The sequence below is a fragment of the Callithrix jacchus genome, chromosome 22 (assembly GCF_049354715.1).
Source record: "Callithrix jacchus isolate 240 chromosome 22, calJac240_pri, whole genome shotgun sequence".
NCBI lineage: Eukaryota > Metazoa > Chordata > Mammalia > Primates > Cebidae > Callithrix > Callithrix jacchus.
In genome coordinates this window covers 49,501,468-49,527,188 of record NC_133523.1, presented here as the reverse complement: position 1 = coordinate 49,527,188, position 25,721 = coordinate 49,501,468, and the positions used below count along the sequence as shown (strand labels likewise).

General features: G+C 42.9%; 1 protein-coding gene across 5 annotated transcripts; it reads left to right on the top strand.

Moving 5' to 3' along the window:
• Nucleotides 1–7: 7 nt before the first annotated feature.
• Nucleotides 8–25,721, top strand: LOC103787268 (acyl-coenzyme A synthetase ACSM1, mitochondrial-like). 5 transcript variants are annotated; one of them, XR_004738294.3, is made up of 7 exons: nucleotides 8–125; nucleotides 2,004–2,059; nucleotides 3,067–3,302; nucleotides 6,479–6,721; nucleotides 7,561–7,681; nucleotides 16,139–16,249; nucleotides 16,777–25,721. XR_004738294.3 is itself a non-coding variant. In XM_078361730.1 (6 exons), exons 3-5 carry the CDS (start codon nucleotides 3,264–3,266, stop codon nucleotides 16,207–16,209), a joined length of 231 nt encoding a protein of 76 aa, XP_078217856.1. In that variant the 5' UTR covers nucleotides 8–125; nucleotides 2,004–2,059; nucleotides 3,067–3,263; the 3' UTR covers nucleotides 16,210–16,249; nucleotides 16,777–17,627. The 5 variants fall into 5 exon arrangements, 3 of the variants coding, with proteins under 3 accessions (XP_078217856.1, XP_078217855.1, XP_078217854.1); XM_078361730.1 differs by lacking the exon at nucleotides 6,479–6,721 and having other exon boundaries at nucleotides 16,777–17,627; XM_078361729.1 differs by lacking the exons at nucleotides 3,067–3,302; nucleotides 6,479–6,721 and having other exon boundaries at nucleotides 16,777–17,627.

Here is a 25,721-nt window from a genome sequence, read left to right as displayed (position 1 = left end):
CAATCCCCACATGGAAATCAGCATGGATGAGGAGTGAGGGTGGCAGGGTCCAGTCTGAGTCCAAGGTTTGAGAAGCCGAGCGGTGGTGTGTCCAGCACACACACACACACACACACATCCCATTGGTAAGTCATTATTATTCACCAATGAAAGAACAAAATTTCTCTTGAAAAGAGAAAAAGGAATCGCTACACAGACATTAACATGACTCTTTTTTTTTTTTTTTTTTAATGAGACAAAGTCTCACTGTGTCACCCAGGCCAGAGTGCAGTGGCATTGGTCTCTGCCCAGTGTAACCCCCACCTCCCGGGTTCATGTGACTTTCATGCCTCAGCCTCCTGAGTAGCTGGGATTACAGGTGCCCGCCACCATGCCCAGCTAGTTTTTGTATTTTTAGAGATGGGGTTTCACCATGTTGGTCAGGCTGGTCTCGACCTCCTGAGCTCAGGTGATCCACCCACCTCGGTCACCCAAAGTGCTGGGATTACAGACATGAGCCAACATGCCTGGGCCATGACTACTGTTTCTAAAACAGAAAATGACACATACTGGCAGGATTTGGAGACATGGGACCCTTCTGCACAGTTGCTGGGAGTGGGATATGGTGTAGAGTCTGCAGAACACAGTAAGATGGTTCCTGAAAAAAAAAATTAAAAATAGAATACCCATACAGTCCAGCAATGCCCCTTCAGGGAATATATTTGAAGGAATTAAAGGTGGATCTTGAGGAAATATCTGTACACTCATGACCATGGTGAGTAACACCACCATGGTCATGAGTGTACAGATATTGGAAGCAACCCACGTGTCCATCAGAGGATGAATGGGAAAAACAAAATGCGGTCTACACATACACTAGAATGTGATTAAGCTTTAAAAAGGAAGAACGTTCTGGCACGTGTCAATGAACCTTGAGACATGATGCAACGTTCAGTCAAAAAAAAGGGCAAGTACTTTCTGACTCCACTGTCATGAGATGCCTGCTGAACTCACATTTGGAGACCCAGAAAGCAGAATGGTGGGTGCCAGGCGCTGGGAGTGGGGAGAACAGGCAACTATGTTTCATTCATACAGAACTTCAGCTTTGAAACATAATAAGAATACTAGAAATGTGTGGTGACATTGTGGCAGAACAACGTGAATATACTTAATACTGCTGAACTGTACACCTAAATTGGTGAAATATAAATATTATGTACATTTTACCATATTTTAAAAAGTACATGATTTAAATATCTTAAAGCATCTATTCAAGGATTAATATTGTGTTTTAAAATGGTTAACATAGCAATTTTTTTTTGAGATGGAGTCTCCTGCTGTCCCCCGGGCTGGAGTACAGTGGTGCGATCTCAGCTCACTGCAACCTCTGCCTTCCAGGCTGAAGCGATTCTTCTGCCTCAGCCTCCCAAGTTGCTGAGATTATAGGCGTGCACCATGCCTGGCTAATATTTTTTTATTTTATTTTTAGTAGAGACAGGGTTTCACCATGTTTGCCAGGCCGATCTTGAACTCCTGACTTCGTGATCTGCCTGCCTCAGCCTCCCAAAGTAATGAGATTACAAGCGTGAGCCACTGCCCCCGGCCACAGAATTCTTAATACTTTCCCTTTTTACCCTTGACTTGTTGGAAAACACAACTCTTAATATTAGAATTAGCCGATTGGATTCTGTAAAGCTCAAAGCTGTATCTGAATCGAATCACCACATATTGCTATTGGTAATTTGTTCAATGGGAGGAATTGAATGTATCACACACAATTTGTGTATCACAAAACTATTTTATTCTCTTTGGAGCGTGCTGTATTTTCAGCATGTCACAATCCTCATTCTTTCAGTTCTTACTCCTCTGGAACAACCAAGACTGCAAAAAAATAAAACCATGGGGTGACCTCTTGAGTGCTGGCCTCAGAGCTAGTCCCAGAAGTCGGCTGACCACGTCTTGAAAGAATAAACACCTCCCACCATTGTTCACACTAATTGTGCCTTTCATTTGCGTCTCCTCAGAAGGAAAGCCAAGAATGAAATTCCTGTGGAGAACAGGATCCTCCTCATCGTTGGAGGTGAGAGTTGAAGTCCAGTTCCAGCACAGTGTGGGATAGTGCACATGGCCAATGCCTGTGCTATTTCTAGAGCGGAGGGAAGAAAGGGAAGAGAATCCCCTGAGACATCTAGAATCGGTGACTCAGCTGCAATTCTGGGTGTACCATGTGATACTGAGGTTTGATAACAAATGATTCCCTTACCCAGGTAGTGAGCACAGGACTCAGAAGTTAGTTTTTAAACCCTTGCCTCCCACCCTCTCTTCCCCTCTAGTAGGATTCCCAGGGTCTGTCGTTCCCATCTTTATGTCTGTGAGTACCCAACGTTGAGCTTCCATTTATAAATGAGAAATGGTGGCATTTGGTTTTTCTGTTCCTGCATTAGTTCACTTAGGATAATGGCCTCCAGCTGCGTCCATGTTGCTGGGCAAGGTAGCAAGACCTCACCTCTACTAAAACAAAAATAAAAATAAAAAAAACAGGTGGGCATAGAGGCATGTGCCTATAGTCCTAGCTACTCAGGAGGCTGAGGTGAGAGGGTCACTTGTACCTACAAGCTTGAGGTTACAGTAAGCCATGATGACACCACTGCATTCCTGCCTGAGCAACAGAGCAAGACCCTGTCTCAAAAAATAATTTAATTTAATGTTCTTAGAAAAATAGTTTGAAGTTGTGGACCCCTTACAAAGGTCTTGATTTACTACATTTGGAAATTACTGGCCTAGGAGAGACAAAAATAATCAACAAGAAATTACAAATGGAGACCATCAGAGTGTACAGATGAGAGGTTATTAATTAAAGAAACTGTGAAATGTCCACATCACTTTTTAAATTCTGTGCAGCTGCATTTGGCTGGGGCAGAGCAGCCCCTCCCCCGCTGCCAGTTTTCACTCTGCTTCCATGGCGCCTCATCTCCAAAGGCACTGAGCGTTGCTTGGCAACCAGACCAGCTGCCCCATCCTCTCCCCCTGCAATGAAGAGCTACTGCATTCCTGCTGTTTTATCCTCATACCTGCAATTGTCTGCAGAGGAACCCTGGATACATTAAAATGGAGGGAAGAACAGCAACATTCCACATCTGACACCACAGAAACTACCAGCTACAGTGGTTCAGAGTCCGCATTTGATCTCTCTACATTTCCTGGGCTGACACAATGTCTCCGTGAAGCTGAGGTGTCAGCGCTTGCTGTGAAGAAAAGCAATCACCAAAAGAAAATCCGTGAGAATGAGGAGTGAGGGTGGCAAGGTCCCATCTGATTCCAAGGTTTGAGAGGTTGCATGGGGCCCAGCAGACACACATACCCCATTATTCAATAATTGTCGTTATTGAAAAATGGAAAAAATATATTTTGAGAGGAGGAAGTAACCATCACACATTGTTAACATGGGTGTTGTCCATAAAACTGAATATACCAAGTGTTGGCGGGCTACGGAAAAGTAGGAACCCTTCTGCCTGTTGTTGGGAATGTGATGGACACAGGTGCTTTGGAGGGAGATGGTTTCTGTTAATCTCAGAATAAAGTTACCAGGTGGTCCAGCAATTCCTCATCTGGGTAGATACCCCAAAGACTTGAAAACAGTGGGCCAGGTATGGTGGCTCATGCCTATAATTCCAGGACTTTGTGAGGCCGAGGCTGGTGGATCACAAGGTCAGGAGATCAAGACCAGCCTGGCTAGCATAGTGAAACTCCGTCCCTACTAAAAGTACAAAAAACTAGCTGGGCATGGTGGCACGCACCTGTAATCCCAGTTACTCAGGAGGCAGAGGCAGGAGAATCACTTGAACCTGGGAGGTGGAGGTTGCGGTGAGCCGAGATCACTCCACTGCACTCCAGCTTGGGTGACAGAGCAAGACTCCATCTCAAAAAAAAAAAAAGAAATTGCAATAGTGGTTCCCAGGGGCAGAAAGAGAAGGAATGGAGAGTTCGTGTTCCCTGAATATAGAATTCCAGTTTTGCAATCTGAAAACTACTCTGGGTATGGAAGGTGGTGATATTTGTGGAAAATGTGAATTGCACACTTAAAAATGATTAAAATATCAATATTGAATTAGGTCATAATTTATCCCATCTTAGATTTGAAAATTTAAAAAAATTTTAAAGTCTTTGCTTATGAATTAATATTAGCAAAATATGAACTATATGGTAAATTTTATATCCTGTGGTGTTTGCCAGATTTTTAACAAGAAACGCCTATTCACTTTCCAGTGCTTCAACAGCGCCATCTAGCTGTGACAAAGGCGCTGGACAGCATTTGATAAGATCATATGCATTGCCTCAAATGAGAAGAAAGAAAAAAATGGGCCGGGCGCGGTGGCTCATGCCTGTAATCCCAGCACTTTGGGAGGCCGAGGCGGGTGGATCACGAGGTCACGAGATCGAGACCATCCTGGTCAACATGGTGAAACCCCGTCTCTACTAAAGATACAAAAAATTAGCTGGGCATGGTGGTGTGCACCTGTAGTCCCAGGTACTCAGGAGGCTGAGGCAGGAGAATTGCCTGAACCCAGGAGGCGGAGGTTGTGGTGAGCCGAGATCGCGCCATTGCACTCCAGCCTGGGCGACAGAGTGAGACTGTCTCAAAAAAAAAAAAAAAAGTAATCAAAAATGTTTTAAATATGTTATAAAAACATTATCTTAATAGATTTTTTCTTGATCTTGGCTTATCAGTGTTTTGAACCCTTAGGTTTCCTTATTAGAGTTCTAGAAATTGGTTTTTAGTTCATTGATTTTTATTTTCGTTTTTGAGACTGCGTCTCACTCTGTCGCCTAGGCTGGAGAGCAGTGGCAGAATTTTGGCTTACTGCAATTTCCACCTCCCAGATTCAAGCTATTGTCATGCCTCAGCCTCCTGAGTAGCTGGGATTACAGACATGAACCACCACACCTGGCTAATTTTGGTATTTTTAGTAGACACGGGGTTTCACCGTGATGGCCAGGCTGATCTCAAACTCTTGACCACAAGTGATTCACCTGCCTTGGCCTCCCAAAGTGCTGGGATTACAGATGTGAGACCCTGCACCCAGCCCATTGATTTTTAAAAATATATTTATTTGTAATGTATTGAAGGAGTCTAAGTGCGAGTTTCTTACATGCGTATGTCACATAGTGGTGAAGCCTGGGTAGTTCATTGGTGTGAGTTATCAGAAACCTGTGTTCAAGAGGACTCAGCATTTTTTCCATAAAAAGCAAATCTGGGTGAAGGGCTCCGTGGCTCTTGGCTGTAATCCCAGCACTTTGGGAGGCTGAGGCTGGTGGATCATGAGGTCTGGAGCTCAAGACCAGCCTGGCCAACATGGTGAAACCCTGTCTATACTGCCACCAATTAGCTGGGCGTGATGGCAGGCACCTGTAGTCCGAGCTACTTTGGAGGCTGAGGCAGGAGAATCACTTGAACCCAGGAGGCAGCGGTTGCAGTAGAGTAGGTGTCCAGCCTAGGTGACAGAGTGAGACTCTGTCTCAAAAAAAAAAAAAAGAAAATTTGGACTATTGCTGATTACAGATATTTTTAGAGTAGAATTCAAAATGGTAACTGTGATGATGGAAACAGTAGTTATGATGAGAATTGATACAAGTTCCCAATTCACAAGAAAATTTAATTTCTTATTTTATGTGCAGCATTTTAAGAAGGTAACCAGAATCATGACTGACAGCATCACATCAGGACCACCAGACAGTTATTTGTTTGTTTTTGAGACAGAGTCTCACTCTATTGCCCAGGCTAGAGTTCAGAAAGTGGGTGGGGAAGATTTTTAAATATATATATATATATATTTTATTTTTTGAGACAGAGTTTTGCTCTTGTTTCCCAGGTTGGAGTGCAATGGTGCAATATTGGCTCACCACAACGTCCACCTTCCAGGTTTAAGTGATTCTCCTGCCTCAGCCTCCCAAGTAGCTGGGATTACAGAGATGCTCCACCACACCTGGCTAATTCTGTATTTTTAGTAGACATGGGATTTCTCCTTGTTGGGCAGGCTGGTCTCAAACTCCCGACCTCAGGTGATCTGCCCACCTCACCCTCCCAAAGTGCTGGGATTACAGGCATGAGCCACCATCTCTGGCCTAAATAACATGTTTTTAAAAGCCACATTGTCCTACATTGCCCATTTCTCTTGCATATTTAGGAAATTGAGTTTTTTTCTAAAACATGCTGACATATGGGAAATATGATGCAAAATGTTCATAAATGTTTTAGACAAAGTTTGAGGTTTCCAAGAGATTTTGTGCTGGGGAGGCTGCTTGCTACAAGCTCCCAGAGCTCTGGGAAAACATAGTTATTCATCCTCCCTCAGCAGAGGTGGTGAGACGATAAGCCCTGGGGCACACCCGAGCCTTGGGCTTTTAGCATAGAGTGTTCAGGTCTTTATTGTTTGGGCCCATGGCACAGAGAGGTCCTGGGTCTCTGGCTTCCTGTGACCTTTGCTTTCCTTGCCAACAGAAAATCTGACCCTCCAAAGCAAGAAACTTGAGGGCCTGGGTCACCCCAGCCCTGGTATCTGCCCAGAGCTTGAGAAGGAAGGACCATTCTCCAGCTACCTCACAGGGCTGGCATAGGCGGTCGCTCTGTGGATCACTCAGCTGTGTCAGGCACATGAACCCCATCTGCAGGAATTCGAGGAGGAAAATACAAAAGTCTTTACGTGAGCACTGAGAAGGCAGATGCAGCAGAAACCTCCAGGCGGTAACTACCAGTCTGGGACTTGTGGTGGAGAGAGAGCCTATTGGCGATCACGTGTACTTACACTCTAGGGTCGCCAGGCGGCACTGTGGCCTCATCTGTGGCTCTGAAAAGGAAGATTTGGAAGATCATCACAGCTATTGTTTAAAAAGCCCCTACTATGTGCCAAATCATTCACTCCTGGCAACAACCTAAGGAGCTAGGGATTTTTATTATCTATATTTTATAGCGAAGGAAACAGAGACATAAAGAGGTGAATTATCTTGCCCAGGTCACTCAGCTAATAAGTGGTGGAGGCCGAATCGGACCTGAACAGTGTGGCTGCGGAGCCCACATGCATTCATTCCACAAGTGCTTATTGGGCACCTGCCATGCACAAGGCCTTGTGTGATCAAATACGGTTATGATTAATAACATTACAATGACAAATCACTGATACTTTTTAGAGGTAAGATTTTTTTTTATAAGTTTCAGGCGCAGAACTGTATATGCAATAACAGTGAAATTGATCCCACTAGTTATGACAGAAATGATGATACATTTAAATGAGTTGGATGTTTTAGAGGTTTCACCTCATGAATCCTCGACAGAAACTGAATGAGTGAAATTTATTGTTCCCATTTCACACAGAAGGAAACGGAGGTGAAGAGGGGTAGAGTGACTTTGCATGGCATGAAGTAGAAACCCAAAGTACAGGAGTTTGAACTTGGTTCTGACGTTTTCTGAGGCCCCATGCTCTTGACCACTATAGACTCAAGCTTTTCCACTCATTCAACAAACATTTTTTTTTTAATTGTCTAACAGGTTGGCACTCATCATGAGCTTCTGTTCCCATTCTGCAGGTGGTGAAGCCCTCTATTGTCCTGACCCCACAGTTCCTGTCCCATGACCAGGAGCTCACCAAGGAGCTGCAGCAACAGCACGTAATGTCAGTGCCATCCCACATGCGAGCACGTGAGGAAGGTGAGTGAGTGCAGACAGACAGGGCCTGGCGCCCTTGAACAGTTCCTGGTCTCGGCTGCCCCACATCTCACAGGGGGCCACGCTGGGGAAAGCGTAGGCTGTCACAGTTCTGGCTTTTCCCTCCTTTTTCCTTCCATGCCAGTGTCTTAGGAATGGGGCAGACTAGTTGACTTATTTGGATAAAAACTGCTGTCTTGTGTCAGAAACTCAGAAAGAATCACTGCTGCATGTTAACCTAAAGAAAAAGAAGAAGACAAATGCCCAGTGATACTTAACAAGCTTATTTATTTATTTACTTGAGACAGAGCCTTGCTCTCTTGCTCAGGCTGGAGTGCAATGGTGCGATCTTGGCTCACTGCAACCTCTGCCTCCTGAGTCCAAGCGATTCTCCTGTCTCAGCCTCCCGAGCACCTGGAACTATATGCATGTGCCACCACACCTGGCTGGTTTTTGTATTTTTAGTAGAGGGGGGGTTTCACCATGTTAGCCAAGCCAGTATTGAACTCCTTACCTCAGGCAATCCTCTTGTCTCATCCTCCCAAAGGTCTGGGATTACAGGGGTGAGCCACCACGCTTGTCCTAAAGGTTACTTATCCTGCAAAATTTAGGCTGGGTATGGTGGCTCATGCCTGTAATCCCAGCATATCGGGAAGCAGAGGTGGGCAAATCACCTGAGGTTAGGAGTTCAAGACCAGCCTGACCAGTATGGTGAAACCTCATCTCTACTAAAAATAAAAAAATATGAGCCAGGGTTTTTTAAAAGAGGGTGGGCGTCTGTGTCCAGTCAGTGTGATGGGAGCTGAGAAGCTCATCAGATGGAGAGGAAAGGGCTGCACCTGCTGGGAGGTTTGCAATATGGAAGTCACTAGGAGTGACATGACCAGGATGTGAATGAGGACTGTATTGTCCTTTGTTTTGTAAAACATGTATGGTGCAGATCATTGATTGACCCAAAGGAGAAAGGGTCTTAAATTCCTTATGTTTTCCAAACATAAAGAAATGACAGGCCAGGTGTGGTGGCTCACGCCTGTAACTGGGAGGCTGAGGACAGCCAATCAGTTGAGGTCAGGAGTTCCAGACCAGCCTGACCAACATGGTGAAACCCTGTATCTACTAAAAATATAAAAATTAGCCAGGTATGGTGGCAGGTGCCTGTAATTCCAGCTACTCAGGAGGCTGAGGCAGGAGAATGGCTTGAACCCAGGTGGCAGAGGTTGCAATGAGCCGAGATTGTGCCACTGCACAAAAAAAAAAAAAGAATTTTTTTGTGTGTGATTTTCTTTTTTTTTGAAATAGAGGAAAAAAAGAGGGAAAAAGAAATATTACTTCATTCCTGAAATAGGTATCAGTAATGGCGGATCAATATTTTGTGTGTTTAAAGTGGATAATGTATATTTTGTGTGTTTAAAATGGAGAGTTCTATTGAGTTTATTGTTCTGGATCTGAGTTCAAGTCCTGGATATCGTTATCAATTTTCTGTCTCGTTGAGTCTAAATCTCATTATGGGTCTTATGTATCTGGGCATTAAGATCTCTTATTATTACATTAATCCTTTTACCCTTGTGTCCTTGTAGCTTTGAAATCTATTAATTATGAGAATTGCAACTCCTGCTTTTTATTTATTTATTTTTGCTCTCCATTTGATTGGTAAGTTTTTTTCCAACCCTTTATTTTGAGTCTTTGTATATCTTTAGATATACCGTTAGATTTTGTCTGTATCTTTTGATTGGGGGATTTAGTCAATTTAAATTTAGGGTTACTGCCATTTGATATTAACTGGCTATTTTATCCTTTCGTTAATGTAAATTCTTCTTTATGTTAATGCCCTTTACTTTTTGGTGTATTTTTAGAAAGGCTCATACTGGTTGTTGCTTTCTATATATAATGCTTCTTTTAGAAGTTCTTGTAAAGCAGGCCTGGTGGTAATAAAATCTCTAAGTACTTGCTTGTTCCTAAAAGATTTTATTTTTCCTTCAATTGTAAAGCTTAAATTGGCAGGATATGAAATTCTGGGCTGAAAGTTCTGTTCTTTAAGTTTATTGAATATTGAGTCCCACTCTCTTCTAGCTTGTAGGGTTTCCGCTGAGAGATCTGCTGTAAGCCTGATAGGCTTCCCTTTATGGGTAACCTGATCTTTCCCTCTGGCTGCCCTTAATATTTTCTCCTTCGTTTCGATCCTGGTGAATCTAACGATTATGTGCCTTGGGGTTGGTCTTCTTGAGGAATATCTTTGTGGTGTTCTCTGTATTGCCTGGGGTTGAATAGTGTCCTGCTTTGCTAAGTTAGGAAAATTTTCCTGGATAATGTCCTGGAGAGTATTTTCCAGCTTGAATTCATTCTCTCCATCACATTCAGGTACACCAATCAAGCGTATATTAGGTCTTTTCACATAGTCCCATATTGCTTGGAGACTTTGCTCATTCCTTTTTATCCTTTTTTCTCTATTCTTGTCTTGTCGTTTTATTTCATTAAGTTGGCCTTCGACCTCTGATATCCTTTCTTCTGCTTGATCCATTTGGCTATTTAAGCTTGTACATATTTCACTAAGTTCTCGTGTTGTATTTTTCAACTCCATAAGTTCATTTGTATTCCTCTCTATATTGTCTATTCTTTTCATCATTTCATCGAACCTTTTTTCAAAGTTCTTAGTTTCTTTACATTGGGTTAGAACAAGTTCCTTTAACTGCCAGAAGTTTCTCATCATCCACCTTTTAAAGCCTACTTCAGATAATGGAACACAGTCCTTTTCCATCAGGGCTTGTTCCGTTACTGATGGGTCCTTTTCCATCAGGGCTTGTTCGGTTGCTGATGAGTCCTTTTCCATCAGGGCTTGTTCGGTTGCTGATGAGTCCTTTTCCATCAGGGCTTGTTCCGTTGCTGATGGGTTCTGATTTTGAGTATACTTGGCCTTCTTAGGCTGTTTTTTTCCCTTCATTGTAGATGAACCGCCTTTCTAATTAGGTTTCTGAGTCGACGTCCGATTTATTGATTCCCAGTGCTGGGATCTGAGCAACCCACTGTGGCAGCCTAAATAGCAGCGATAAGACTGATGGTGCTCTTCTGCCCGGGAATCTCTGGTCTGGCTTCCCTCTTGAGTCCGCAACAAGCGGCTCTGACTTCCCGGAGCTCCAAACTCCAGTCAGTAGGGGAAGCAGTCCCGTTGGCTCTGCATGAAGAGCTGCTGTGCCAAGACGCCGGCAAAACCGCTGCGGCGGCCACGAGAGTCACGCTGGCAACCCATGGGGCTCCTCCACTGGGAATCGGTGGATCCGTAAGTGACGAAAATTCGTCTAAAAGTGTGGAGTCGTCTCGTTCTCTGAGCTTTCACTGGGAGCTACAATCCCGAGCTGTTAGTGATCGGCCATCTTGGATCTTTTTTTTTTTTTGAGTCAAAGTCTCCCTCTTGTCTCCCAGACTGGAGTGCAATGGTGTGATCTTGGCTTACTGCAACCTCCATCTCCCTGGTTCAGGCGATTCTTCTGCCTCAGCCTCCCGAGTAGCTGGGATTCCAGGCACCTGCCACCACACCTGACTAATTTTTGTATTTTTGGTAGACATGAGGTTTCACCATGTTGGCCAGGCTGGTCTGGAACTCCTGACCTCAAGTGATCCGCCGGCCTCAGCCTCCCAAAGTGCTTGAGCCTCTGCCCCCAGCCTTTTTGTGATACTTTTAAATCATCAGCTATTGTTAGTGTTAATGTGTTTTATGTGTGGCCTAAGACAAGTTTCCTTCTTTTAATATTGCCCAAGGAAGCCAAAAAATTGGATATCCCTGCTTTACGTCAAAAAAAAAAAAAAAAGACACTCTACATTTGGAATGCCTAAAAACACTACCAGCCATGCAAAAACCATGAGACTGGTAACTTCCAATCTTTTTGGAAGCAGTGGAGTCCCCTGGTGACATCTGAGGGGTGTGGTTTCCTCTTGGAGGAGGTCGATGCTTTCTAAAGATATTATTTTTTACCAAAATATTGTAAATGTCATTGACCTTTTCATTGTTTCAACTATTATTATTCCAGGCGATCAGTTTTCCACCTGATGATTTGTATCCTGGGCATGACTCTCTTGGCGTTCTGTGGATGCTTTTCACTATTGTGTTTCTGGGAGTTTCCACAGTTGGCCTCTTCCTCTGAAAAATTAGCTTGTGTGAGAGTATACTAACTTCCTGTAGAGGTACCCTTGTAATCATGCATAAGAAATTATTCAAAACAATTCATGATTCTGGGTTGTATTATGAATATTGGGTTTTACCAAAAACACCAGGGAAGTGACTTATTAGCATAAGGATTATAAAAATATCTGCCATTTACATTTATGAAAATTAGATAGGTTGGTGTTTATTTAATAGAATGTCAACAGAGCTTTGGGTCAAAAATAAGTTGTTTTTTTTTTTAACCTTTGTGCTCTTTGTCAGAAATGGAGTATGAAGTTTTTGCACTAAAATAGGAAATTCTGTCTAAACTTTTCTGCTTTATAATTCTATTGTATGGCTGGAAGGAAAGCTTTCACTTTCCTCTAAAGGTTCATTGCAGAAATGAACTAACAACAGTCAGCTTAACAGGAGAAGAAAAACATAGAACAGGCATAAACATGGGAGCCCGCCGAAAAATGAGACGGCAAGAAGGGTCAGATGGTTGATGCTTAAGGCGCGAGGGAGAGAGATGGAGATGGAGGCAACCTGAAGGGGGCGTATGTGATTTTTAGGGGAAATGAAAGAGCCCAAGCAACGAACAGTTGGCCTGAGACAAAGATCCTCTGAGATCACAGGGAAGAGGAGACAAACTGCAGGGAGGTGAAGGGCAGAGCTGCACGGCCTCGTGATGCAGAGAGAGCCCCAGAGAGTCTGCTGGAACTGCCTGTCAGAGAATCAATGCAGCGTGTGTCTGGGCAGGGAACTTCGAATGACGTCCCTCAAAGCGCGCATTCCCGGTTGCAGGTGGAGAGGGCTCAGTATGTCCAAAGTCTGTACTTGACAGGAACTTGGCTGCTAAGTCGTGCCGTCATTTGAGCCTTTTTGTCCATCGGGTAAATCGAGCTGTACCTTTTCTCTTGCTGTTCGTGACAGTCAAAATGTGGTTGTCTGGGGGCTGACCCTCCTTCTGAACAATGATCCAGGAAAAAAAGCACGAATCCCACAGTGCTTTTTATATTCAAGGGAAGAGGAAGAGTTTTATTTTTACAGCCTGGATAATTACCCGCCATTCGGGACTGCCTTTCAAGATATGTAGAAAATGGAAAATAGACGACTTATGAACATATCCAGGCACATTTAACTGTCTCTCTTTTTTTTTTTTGAAATGGAGTCTCACTCTGGCCAAGTGGGAGGAGGAAAAAGAGGGTGGTGAGGGGGGTACAGGGGGGCAAGCAGGAGGGACAGAAGATTTGCAAAAACAGTTGAAAGAAAAGAAAGGGAAAGAAGATGGTGGGTAAAACGATTTTGGGTAGCTGGAGGTGGGGAGGAAAAAGGGTGGCAAGTGGGAGGAGAAAAGGGGGTGCAGAGAGGGAGGGGGAAGAGAGCAGGAGGGAGAGAAGGTTTTGGGAAAAGATGAGGAAAGTTTTTAAGTGGATGGGGAAAAGAGGGTGGCAAGTGGGAGAAGGATGAAGGTGCTGAGCCGGAGTGGGGACAGAGGGTTGGGAAAAGACGGGGAAAATTGTTTGGGGTTTCTGGAGGACAGAAAGTGTGGAAAGCAGGTTGAGGGAAAGAAGAGGGTGAATGAGAAGCGAAGAAGGCTTTGTGAAAAGACGGTGGGCAAAAATTTGGGAGGCAGATGGGGAAAAGAGGTGGTGAGCAGCAGGACTGGGAGAAGGCTTTGAGAAAAGATGGGGAAATGTTTTGGGGTAGATGGAGGAGCAAAAGAGGGTGACAAGAGCAGGAGGGCAAGAAAGAAGGTGGCCAGGGAAAGGGAGAGAAGACGGTGGGGAAGAACAGTGAAGAAAAGTTTTGGGGTACGTGAATAATGAAAGGAGTAGTGAGTGGGAGCATAGAGAAGGCTTTTTGAAATGACGAAAACGTTTTGGGGTAGCTGGGGGAAGAAAAAGGATGGTGAGAGGGAGCCAGCCAAAGGCGGTCGGGAAAAGAAGATGGGGAAATAACGGTGGGGAACAAAGGTTTTGGGTAAATGTTTTTCTGATTTTTAAATCAGATTATTTGTATTTTTGCTTTTGAGTAGTTTGAGTTCATTATACGTTTTTTGTATTAACCCTTGCCTTATGCATAGTTTGCAAACACTTTCTTCCATTTTCTGGATTGTTTCTTCATGCTGCTGATTGCTTCCATTGCTTTACAGAAGCTTTTACCTTTAATGTGATTGCATTGATATATTTTTGCTTTTATTGCTTGTGCTTTTGATGTCTAGTTGATAATCCCTTGCCCTAACCAATTTCATGAAGCATTTATCCTATTTTTTCTTCTCTGGTAGTTTCACAGTTTCAGGTACTACATTTAAATCTTTATTTTGAGTAGATTTTTGTATATGGTAAGATAACCGTCTAGATTTATTCTTGTACATGTGGGTGTTGTGTTTTCCTAGCACAGTTTATTGAAGAGACTGTCCTTCCCAAAGTTGGGTCTTCTTGGTGCCTTTGTTAAAAATGAGTAGACGGTAAATGTGTGAATTTATTTCTGAGTTCTCTATTCTGTTTCATTTGTCTATGTCTGTCTGTCATTCATCTATATCTATCTCTGTCTCTCCCTTGCCCCTTTTTTGTGCCAGTTCCATGCTGTTTTGGTTACTATAGGTTTGTAGTATATTTTGAAATTAGGTAGTGTGATGCTTCCAGCTTTTTTCTTTTTATGCAGGATTCTCATCTGAGGTATTTTGCATGTCTATGTAAATGTTAGGGGTTTTTTTCTATTTCTATGAAGAATGTCTTTTGCAAGTTAATGGGATTGTGCTCATTCCGTAGATCCCACTGGGTGATATAGATATTTTAACAATATTCTTCTAGTGCCTGGACATGGGATATCTTTCCATTTACACGTGTCTGCTTTAATAGTTTTTATCTAAATTTCATAGTTTTCATTGTGGGATTTCGCCTTTTTGGTAAGTTCATCTCTAGGTATCATTTGTTGGTGGAGGCGGTAGCTACTGTAATGAAGTAGCTTTCCTGATTTCTTTCTTAGGTGTTTCATTATTGGTGCATGGGTGTGCTGCACATTTTTGCATATTGATATTGTGTCTTTCAACTTTAGTAAATTTATTTATTATTTCTAGTAGGGTTTTTTTGTAGAATCTTTAGGGTTTTCTCTCTATGTGTATGTGATCATTTCCCCTGCAGAGACAGTTTGACTTCCTTCTTTCCAGTTTGGGTGCCTTTTGTTGCATTCTCCTGTCTAATTGCTCTTCCAGTACTGTGATGAGTGAAAGTGGTAAAAGTGGCCACACCTGCTCCCGATCTTAGAGGAAGAGCTTTTTCGCTCTTCCCCATTGTTTGTGATGTTAGCTGTGTTTTTGTCATACATGGCCCTAACAATGGAGATGCTTCTAGCTGTGGGTTTGGCATAAAGGCTAATTGCTGTGTTAACAAAAATTCCTATCCCGAGTTTGTTGGGTGTTTCTATGATGAAACGATGTTGACTCTGTGGAAAGTACGTCCTGCATCTGTGGAGATGAGCACCTGGGTTTCTTCTTCCTGCTTAGTTGGTGTTTATTGGCAGAGATGGCTTCAGGATGCAAAACCAGCTTGATTTTCTGAGAAAAGGATGTAGTGATCCTGGTCTGTAGTCCTTCAAATACATCTTAGTATCAAAGTATGGTTATTTTATTGTGCATTATTAATTGTACAATTATGCTAGACATTGGTCTAGGCCTTTCTGTTCTTGTGATTTCTACAAGTCTTGTTTTCAGAAGCCTCCCTTGCTTGAAGCCTTGGCTGCTCATCGTCGTAGCATGTCATAACATAGTGTAAGATTTGGGTTTGTTTCTGGAGTTTGATCTTCATGTAGAGAAAGGAGAAATGCTTAGAGCCACCATCAGTACAGTTGGGATGAACGCTGGGGATGGGCAGGTGTCTTTCAAGTCACCCCAAGCCTGAGGCTAGGGGAAACATGTCCACCCCCTGTAAACACTTTTATTCATGTTTTAATTACTCATTTTTCTTACATTGTTAAGTAGTCAAAACAGTATTAACAAATGAAAAGTAGGCATGTTACAACTTGCAGCATTATTTAAGTTTAAATATGTTATTTGTACCTCATCAACATTTTTAATTTTGTGGAGAAAGTCTAAGGTTAATTGTCAGTGTACTTGTAATAGTAGATAGAATAGTGTCTGTTTTACAAACCTTAACACCCTACGTTACATGTATGAACCCCAAAAATATGAGAAAGGCCTCAGATTTTTTAGGGAGTTTATTCTTCCAAGTTTGAGGATGCCTGCACCCGTGATGCATTGTCATGAGGTCCCGACAACATGTGCCCCAGGTGGTAGGAGCACAGCTTGGTTTTATGCATTTCAGGGAGACATGAGACCGCAATCATGATGCATAAGCTGTACACTGGTTCAGTCCAGAAAGGTGAGACAACCTGAGGAAAAGGCCAGACGGGCTCCAGACCATACGTAGACAAAGGTGAGTGCTTTCAGTCTTTTCACTTGTCAACTACCCTTTCCAGATGAGGCGACCAGACATGCATTTATCTCGGTGAGCAGACGGGTGACATTGGATAGAATGGGAGGCAGGCTTGCCCTAAGCAGTTCCCAGCTTGACTTTTCCCTTTAGCTTAGCGATTTGGGGTCCCCAAGATTTATTTTCCTTTCATAAGGTCTAACATGTTTTCCTATGAGTGTTAATTATTCATTGTGTATTTTATTACACAAATACGGCACAGATTTTTTAAAAATCATCAACTTCCTGACTAGCTATACAGACATAATTACATAGAAGTTCTACTAAATTCGGGAACATTCCAGAGTTTGGGTTTCCAATAATTCCTTGTGATTCTTTAAAAGGTAAAGTTTCTTTTTCTATAAAACACAGAAACATCTAAAATCACCCATAGAATGTCCTGCCATTTTTGTTTCTCTAGTTTCCCATTTTCTGCAAATCCTCGTTAAGGAAATTGACTTTGAATATGCTCTTAAACTCTTCTGTTTTAGAAAGCGTTGTGGTGAAACATGGAATCGTCATGGTCGCAAGTTCGGTTCACATGCCTTCTTTCTTTGAATATTTTTCCCCAGTGGCCAGTATTTGATTCTGGGGTATTATGGCTAAAAGGTGGGCACTGGAACAAAATAAAGACAAGAAGGATTTGGAATAAGTGGTCCACTCACAATGAATCAATCTGCCATTGGAACATATTTTTACAAAGTCACTCTTTTCAAAATATAGTGTGGATTGAAACAGAGTCTGTAAGGTTAGTTTTTCTCCTGGTCTATGATGAACAGCATTTTAGAGAAGGAACCCAGGACACAACCACAGTACAAGAAAAAACATGATAAATAAGTTTACACATATGTAAAGCCCATACTCACCGAGTGAGGACTTAGCTCCACCTTCTCAATGGCCGAGTGTCTACATCAATTATTTGGAATTCTTTTGCAAAGGAGACTTCTATTCAACTCTGTTTGCTTATTCACCTACGTGAATAACACTACAGCATTATGCTGCACAATTTATTCCTGTGTTGACCATTGGTAGCTCTTTTTATTGGCTCCAATTTTTCTTGGACATATTTCAACTTTTTTTAGTGCTCTCTGATACTTCCAGATTATCCTGACTCATCTATTTACTGTCCCAGTTCTAGTATCAGACATTTCCTCAAACAGCCTGATTCCTTTCAGAATGGCAGGAAAACGTGTGTCTGGCTGCCAAATGAGCACGTTGTGTCTTGTTCCTCATTAGCAATGCTAGGAAGTATATGTGTGTATGTCACCTGCCTCTACACACCCGATTACAGAGGTTTCGACGTGGAACTGAATGTATCCGCATTAAACTAAACATAAGTTTACATTGATGTCTCTACCTCTGATCTGTCACACGAATGTTTCTACCCTTCTCCCCTTGCTAATTTGGAACCTCCCACTTCAACAGGGAGAGACCTGGTTCCTACCACCTGTGACTTATGTAACTCACTGTTTGATTCCAGATGCAGATACGGTGGTTTTACAGTTGTTCTCAATTACCCCTGTTGGAAAGAACTTTATAAAATGGAATTCAATGATAAAATGTAGTTCATTTGCCTTCAGCCTGCAGATTCTATTCATTTTCAAAGAGACTTAGGTCAGCACCATTTTCCCTACAGCTTCAGTGAGTTTTCCCACATTTGTGTCTTAGTACATTTTGTGCTTCTGTAACAGAATACCTGAGGCAGGGTGATTTGTAAGTAAAAAAGGATGATTTCGCTCACAATGCTGGTGGCTGGAATGTCCGAGATTGGGCAGTTGCATCTGGTGGGGCCTCAGTCTTTTTCACCTCATGGTGGAAAGTGGAAGGGGAGCAAGGGGTGCACCAGAGATCACAGCAAGAGTGAAAGCACGAGGGAAGCCAAGGAAGCCAGGCTCTGTTTAACTATCTACTCTTGCAGGAATTAATCTATTCCTGTGAGAGCAGACGGAACTCATCCCCATGGGAGGGCATTAATCTATTCATGGGGAATCGATCTCCATAATCCAGACAACTTCCACTAGGCCCGACCTCCCCACACTGCCACCTTGGGGGTCAAATTTCAACATGAGTTTTTGCAGGGACAGACCACATCCAAACCATAGTAATTTGTAGCATAGTTAAATTATTTTTCATACTGTGTATTCTGTGCTGGGATACTCCACATCCTGAATAATATTATTTAATTAGAATAGAGTTTGAGTTACCCATCTAGCTGTACAATTCTGCATGTTTTGACAAATGCATAGTGGCAGGTATCCACTATTAAAGTATAATAGGGAATGCTTCAAACCCCGACCCCAGGCAGCCAGAGGCTTCCCATCTGTGTAGTTTCCCTTCTCCAGAATCTCACTAAATGAGACATTCTCCCGAGACTGTCTTCTTCCACTTAGCCATGTGCATGCAATAATGGTGTTTTTTATAAGAATAACAACTTAATTAGAATCAAATATATAAACTTCAAGATTTTAAGTATCTAGTGAGTATATTAGCTTGTTTGACTAGAACTTAAACAAAATCAAAATCTGTGTTTTATATTCAATATGATGGTTCTGAAAGCACAGTTGTTTTATTACAGCAAAAATATTAAATCCATCTTATCTAACTATGTTTGATCTAAACTGTGTTCACCTGAAAAACACAATTTGTATCAGTTCCTACATTTCTAGGATTTTGGGGAAAATTTATATATAAATGCTTATTTTTTTTCCAAGCTAAGTTAGAACAGAGCACTTTTAGAGGATTTTGTAAATGAATTTTGCATTGCTATCTGGAGTTAAGAAAATATCACATACACATAACATACATTAATAGGCATAAAACACAAATAGAGATCCCATAGGTTTCATCCTAAAATTGTAGCCATGAATCAGGCATACATAGTCTCTTGGTTAATTTTAGAGATCCGTTTGATTGGATCTAGAGCTACATAGCTGGTAAAGCACAATTTCAACATCTCTGCTCATTTGATTACAAGTTCTCAGGCATCTAAAATACTTAACAAAATGACAATTTCTAGGGCTTCTGTGGGAGAGTATGGAAGGTCTTTTGAAATTTGTAACACTGTCAACTGAAGAACGATGAGGTTCATAAATTTGGAAAGGAGAGATTTCTTTATTTTTATTTTCATTTATTTATTTTTTTGAGAAGGGGTTTCACTCTTATTGCCAAGGCTGGAGTACAGTGGTGTGATCTTGGCTCACTGCAAGCTCCACCTCCCAGGTTCAAGCAATTCTCCTGCCTCAGCCTCCCAATTAGCTGGGATTACAGATTTCCACCACCTTGCCTGGCTAATTTTTTGTATTTTTAGTAGAGACATGGTTTCACCATGTTGGCCAGGCTGGTCTCAAACTCCTGAACTCAGGTGATCCACCCACCTTGGCTTCCCAAATTGCTGGGATTACAGGCATGAACCACTGCACCCAGTGAGAGATTTACTTCCCAGTGAGAGAAAGGGTTGCAGCCGTCAGGGTAGTCCTTCCAACAGGCTGGGAAGCGTAGACTCCAGCCAGAAGCCAGAAGGAGACACTTCAAGGGAGAGGTAAAGGAAACAGCAATTTACGCTGAGTGGCGTGGCCAAACACACACATTTAATAAGCTCTAGGAGGAGTCATGAATATTTATGAAAGGAGAAAGGCGTGCAATCGCAGTTGAGTTTCTTACTCCTTCATGGGTCCCACGTACAAAAAATGGCAGTGTTAGCATGAGCCCAGGGTGAAGTTTTCAGCCCTCTGACATTAAAAGGTGAAGCAGAGGACATGAAAACTTGCTCTGTGCATCCTCTGTATACTGACGAGAACCTCTCTGTCATAGGTGGTCTCTTATCGGCAAGAAAGGAGAGGCAGTGGCCGGGCGCGGTGGCTCACGCCTGTAATCCCAGCACTTTGGGAGGCCAAGGCAGGTGGATAACAAGGTCAAGAGATTGAGACCATCCTGGTCAACAAGGTGAAACCCCGTCTCTACTAAAAATACGAAAAATTAGCTGGGCACAGTGGCACGTGCCTGTAATCCCAGCTACTCGGGAGGCTGAGGCAGGAGAATTGCCTGAACCCGGGAGGCAGAGGTTGCGGTGAGCCGAGATCGCGCCATTGCACTCCAGCCTGGGTAACAAGAGCTAAACTCCGTCAAAAAAAAAAAAAAAAAAAAAAGAAGAAAGAAAGAAAGAAGGGAAGGAAGGAAGGAAGGAAGAGAAAGGAAGGAAGGAAGGAAGGAGAGGCAGCTTCAGGCAGTTGGTTGGTATCAGTGGTGGAGTCTTTTGAAAGGGCTGGTTTTTCTTAAATCCTTTGGTGAGGTGTCTGTTCAGATTTGTGTACATCTTTAATTGGGCTGTTCTACTTAGTTTTAAGATTCTTTTTGTCTTTTGAATACAATTTCTTTCTCAGATCTGTATTTTGCAAATATTTTCTTTCAATATGTGGCTTGTCTTTCTATTCTCTTAACAAGGTCTTTTCAAGAATATACACTTTTAATATTTAAAAAATCCACTTAATTCTTTGTTCTGTATTGACACTTTGTGTTGTTTGTTAAAAATTCATTACTGAGCCCAAGGGCACGTTGCTTTTATTCGTTTTCTTCTAGAAATTGCATAGTTTTGCATTTTTAGTGTAAGGATGATTTTGAGTGATTATTTGTATAAGTTGTAAAGTTTTCATCTACATTCATTTCATTTCCTATGGTTTCAAATGAATCGTTCCTTCACTACTTCTGGGAAAGATACAGGATAGTGGGCTCTGTTAGAGTAGGTACATAGCTAGACACGAACATGATGGGAAGGCTCACCTGGAAGGACCATCAAAAATTGATATATTAGTAGCATCTCTAATGCTGGAGTGGATGGGCACCTGTCACTTGTGGGTAGAAGGAAGAAGAGGTACCTATGCAGAAAGAAACACCCTAGAATTCCTCTTTGGGTGCCCCAATCATCATTCACTCTACAGTTAAAATGTCAGAAAATTGATACCTACATGCTGATAAGAAAGGCAAAGGGGACATGCTTAAGAGAAACCTGGCGGCCAGGTGCAGTGGTTCAAGCCTTTAATCCCAGCACTTTAGGAGGCTGAGGTGGGTGGATCATGAGGTCAAGAGATCGAGACCCTCCTGGTCAACAAGGTGAAACGCCGTCTCTACTAAAAATACAAAAATTAGCTGGGCATGGTGGCGTGTGCCTGTAGTCCCAGCTACTCAGGAGGCTGAGGCAGGAGAATTGCCTGAACCCAGAAGGCGGAGGTTGCGGTGAGCCAAGATCACGGCATTGCACTCCAGTCTGGGTAACAACAGCGAAACTCCATCTCAAAAAAAAAAAAAAAACCTGGCGCCATAAGTATAGATTAGGGCAGAGAAGGACATTCAAAAGAGATAGGCAGGCACAGGAGGTACAGACGTGACTGCTGTAGGACCTTACTGGGAGGTGGGAAGGAGCCAGCCCCAACAGCAGGTTTGGATTGATCACTGCACATGTGCCTTAACCAACAGTGAGGAGGTCTTACAAGCCTAAGAGGGGCAAGTCGGGGACCTAAGTCAGGAGCAGAAAAACCAGACAGAGAAAACAGGTGGAGAGTTGAGACAGGCAGGAATGTGAAGAAGTTCAAAATTAAATTCCCTGCACAGGACTCTCGAGCTGTTTTCCTGCATGGTCAGCCCACTCCTCCCTTGGGGGCCTACCTATTTTTTCAACAATAAGCTCTTTACACTGTATTTATCTTCAATGAAGTCATCTGCCATCTTTTTACTGCCTCGGTGAAAATATTTCTTCTAAGTTAGACAAGAACTGTGACATCAGCTCTTTCCAGTAATAGCTCCGTTTCAGTTCGAATTTCCAGAACTGTGGGTGCTGAATAACTGGTGCTCTGACTTTAAGTGGTGCAGAAGGAGGCCAGTAGGGGGCGCCAGCCATCACACTGGGAGCAAGGGGACCGTGCAGTGCTCTGGTTGCCAGCACCGGGGGTGCTGCCCCGACACTATGAGCAAGAAGGTCTTGCAGTGCCCCTAGTGGCCAGCAGGGGGCGTGCCGCCACTACACCGGGAGTAAGAGTGCCCAGCAGCGCAGGCACCACACCGTGGATAAGAGGACGCTGCAGTGTCCTGGTTGCCAGAAGAGGGCGTGGGCACAGCACCGTGAGCAAGAGGGCCCTGCAGTGCCCAGCCGCCAGCAGGGGGCTCCCAAACCCGCCTTTTCAGATGGCGTCACGGCGTGCAGGGCAGTCTGCAGAGCGGAGCTGCGCTGTCCTCAGTACAGACCTGGACGGCACCGGCAGGGTGGAGCTGTGCTCTCCGCAGCAGACCTTGCGGGCACACCCTGGCTTTGGGACGACTCTGGGCGGGTCCACAGTGTGTAAACCCTTCCTGTTCGCAGCCCTGACTGCTTAGGGTCAGAGACTAAGAAGACCTCGGTGTGGAAAACGACACCAAAAGCCCGACTGAATCCTGCGCACCGAGGTTCTCCCCACCCAAGGCCAGGCGGCTGCAGTGCCAGGTGCACACCGCGGGCTCAGAACACAAATAAAGCGTCCCTAAGGCAGATATGACGGCCGAAATACCAGTACAACACCCGCAGTGCTCACTTAGAAAACACCTTTGGGAGGCCGAAGTGGGTGGATCACGAGGTCAAGAGATCGAGACCATCCTGGTCACATGGTGAAACCCCGTCTCTACTAAAAATACAAAAAATTAGCTGGGCATGGCGGCGCGTGCCTGTAATCCCAGCTACTCGGGAGGCTGAGGCAGGAGAATTGCCTGAACCCAGGAGGCGGAGGTTGCGGTGAACTGAGATCGCGCCATTGCACTCCAGCCTGAGTAACAAGAGCGAAACTCTGTCTCAAAAGAAAAAGAAAATACCTGTAATGCTAATGCAAGGCCTCACTCCAAGTAGGTTACTGTAAAATCCACGCTACTCATGCGGCCTTGCCAACACGGCAGTTTTAATAATCAACATTGACTTATGGTTAGGGTTTAGGGTGGGGATTAGGGCTAGGGGTTAGGGTTAGAATTAGGGGTTGCCGGTTAGGGGTTAGGGTTTAGGGGTTAGAAGAATTTTAGGCAAAATAAATTTAAACAGTTTATTTGAGCAACAGAGTGATCCGTGAACCTGAAGCACCAGAACGGAAAACTGGGCTTGGGGCTTCGAGCTCTTAGCGGTGGCAGCTAAGTGAGGTTTGTCATAGGCTCCAGCTGGGCGACCGCCTGCTGTGGGGACGGTTCCCTCAGCGTCCCTAGTCACACAGCCAGCTGGCAGCTGGGCTTTTTGTCATTGACTGCTTGGTTGGTTAATGTTTTAAAGTCAGTTTAAATGACTCCAAATTCGGTTTCTGTTTGCTCAGGCAACACCAGGCTAACGGCTTCCTCCTTTTTGCTTTGGCATGTCCAAACCGTAATTCACTTTCATTTTACTTTACTGGCATTAAGAGAAGTCAATTCACATTTTTGTTTTTATTCAGAAAGTCGGTTTAATTGGCAACCTATTTCTTGCGTAATTGCCCTACCTGTATCTTCCAATATGAATACAAGAGTGAAAGTAGGTATCTGCCTTATTATTGTATTAGGAGTGAACCTTTCAGTGATGACAATTGAGTATGTTTACTGTTGGTTTTACAAAATTGCTTTTTATCATGTTTAAGAAATGTCCTTCTCTTTCTACATTGGTGAGTGTTTTTTTTATCGTTTCTACATTAGTGTTTTTTATCATTTCTAGGTTTGTGAGTGTTTTTTATCGTTTCTACATTAGTGTTTTTTATCGTTTCTAGGTTTGTGAGTGTTTTTTATCGTTTCTACATTAGTGAGTGTTTTTTATCGTTTCTAGGTTTGTGAGTGTTTTTTATCATTTCTAGGTTTGTGAGTGTTTTTTCTCGTGACATTGTGTTGAACTTTGTCGGAAGCCCTTTCTGCATCAGTTGAGAGAATTATGGAGTGTTTTCCATTCATCCTAGTAATACAGTGTGCTACATGGATGGCGTTAGTGTATGGAACCAGTGTTGATTTTCTGGGATAAAGAAATCATGTTCACGGTGTTTGATCCTTTCCAAATGCTCTTGGTTTAACTTTACTATTATTTTGTTGAGGATTACTATGTCTGCATTTCTGAGGTTATAGATCTGTAGATTTCAGTCCTTGAAATGGCGTGACACTGTGTGGGATGGGTCAGGGTGGGATTGGGTACAGATTGCGGTTTTTACAGAGTTAGTGTGTAAGGGTATTACACAATCAGGACATAGGGCTTTACAGGCTGAGTTTACCAGTTAAAGATGATGGTTTAAGGGCTCTAAGATAGGCGGTTCAGGTTGGTCGCTGAGAGCTCCATAGTAGAGATTAGGCTAATAGGGTTGGGTTGACAGGTCAGAATGACAGCGAAGGGTTAGGATGAAAGTTTTAGTGAGATTTTTGGATTAGGGTTAGATACAAGTTAGAGTAGGTTTAGCTTAAGGTAAGGATTAGAGTGGGTAAAAGTCACATTAGGGTTCATGATTAAGTGTTAAGCTTGGGTTAGATTTAGAGTTAAGGGTAATTGGAATACGGTTAGGGATTAGGATTAAGGTTAGTGTTAAGGTTTACAGTTTAGAGTAGGAATTAGGATTAGGGTTTAGGGCAGTGGTTAGTGTAAGGATTAGGGTTTTAGGGTTAGGTTTAGAAATAGGGTTGGGGTTGGTTTAGAGTTAGGTGTCAGGGTTGGGTTTAGGGTTAGGGTTAGTGTGAGGGTTAGAGTTAGGATTAGGGCTAAAATTAGGGTTAGAGTTAGGCCTATAGCAAGTTAGGGTTAGGGATAGGACTATGTTTAAGGTTAGGGTTTAGGGGTTTGGGTTAGAGGGTCAGGGTTAGGGTCAGTGTTAGGGTTAGTTTTAGGGTTAGGGTTAGGCTTAGGGTTAGAGACCTGGAGTCAAAGGAGATTTTTTTGGAACTTTATAATTTGACTGCCCTATTGGATTTCTGTCTTGGGTGGGACCTGTAACACCTTTATTTCCCACATTTGGAACACCTGTGTTTTCAGAATGCCTGTATTCCCATTGTGTCAAGGAAGTAACTAGCTTGCTTTTGATTTTACAGCTTCATAGGTGGAAGGGACTTGCCTTTTCACAGATGAGTCAATGGACTGTGCACCTTTGAGTTAATGCTGAAATAAGACTTGTGGGACTGTTGGTTTGAAATGTGAGGACGTAAGATTTGAGGGGTCACAGAGAATCACAGGAATGTAGCTAACCATATAAAGGTTTTGCAAACCCATAATTTTTAAGATGAAACAAATATATTTTATCATCTTTTATGTATAATATGTTTTAATGTTTTTTAACCCAATGAAATGTGAGTTTTGTGATTTTGATCTTACTATAGCAATGGTTTTATAAACAAAGAAAAAATGAGTAGTGCAGGATTGCAGAGATGGCGAACTATTAAAAATAGCTTGGGCATTAAATTATTATGAAATAATTGTGTATTAAATAACTCTAAATCC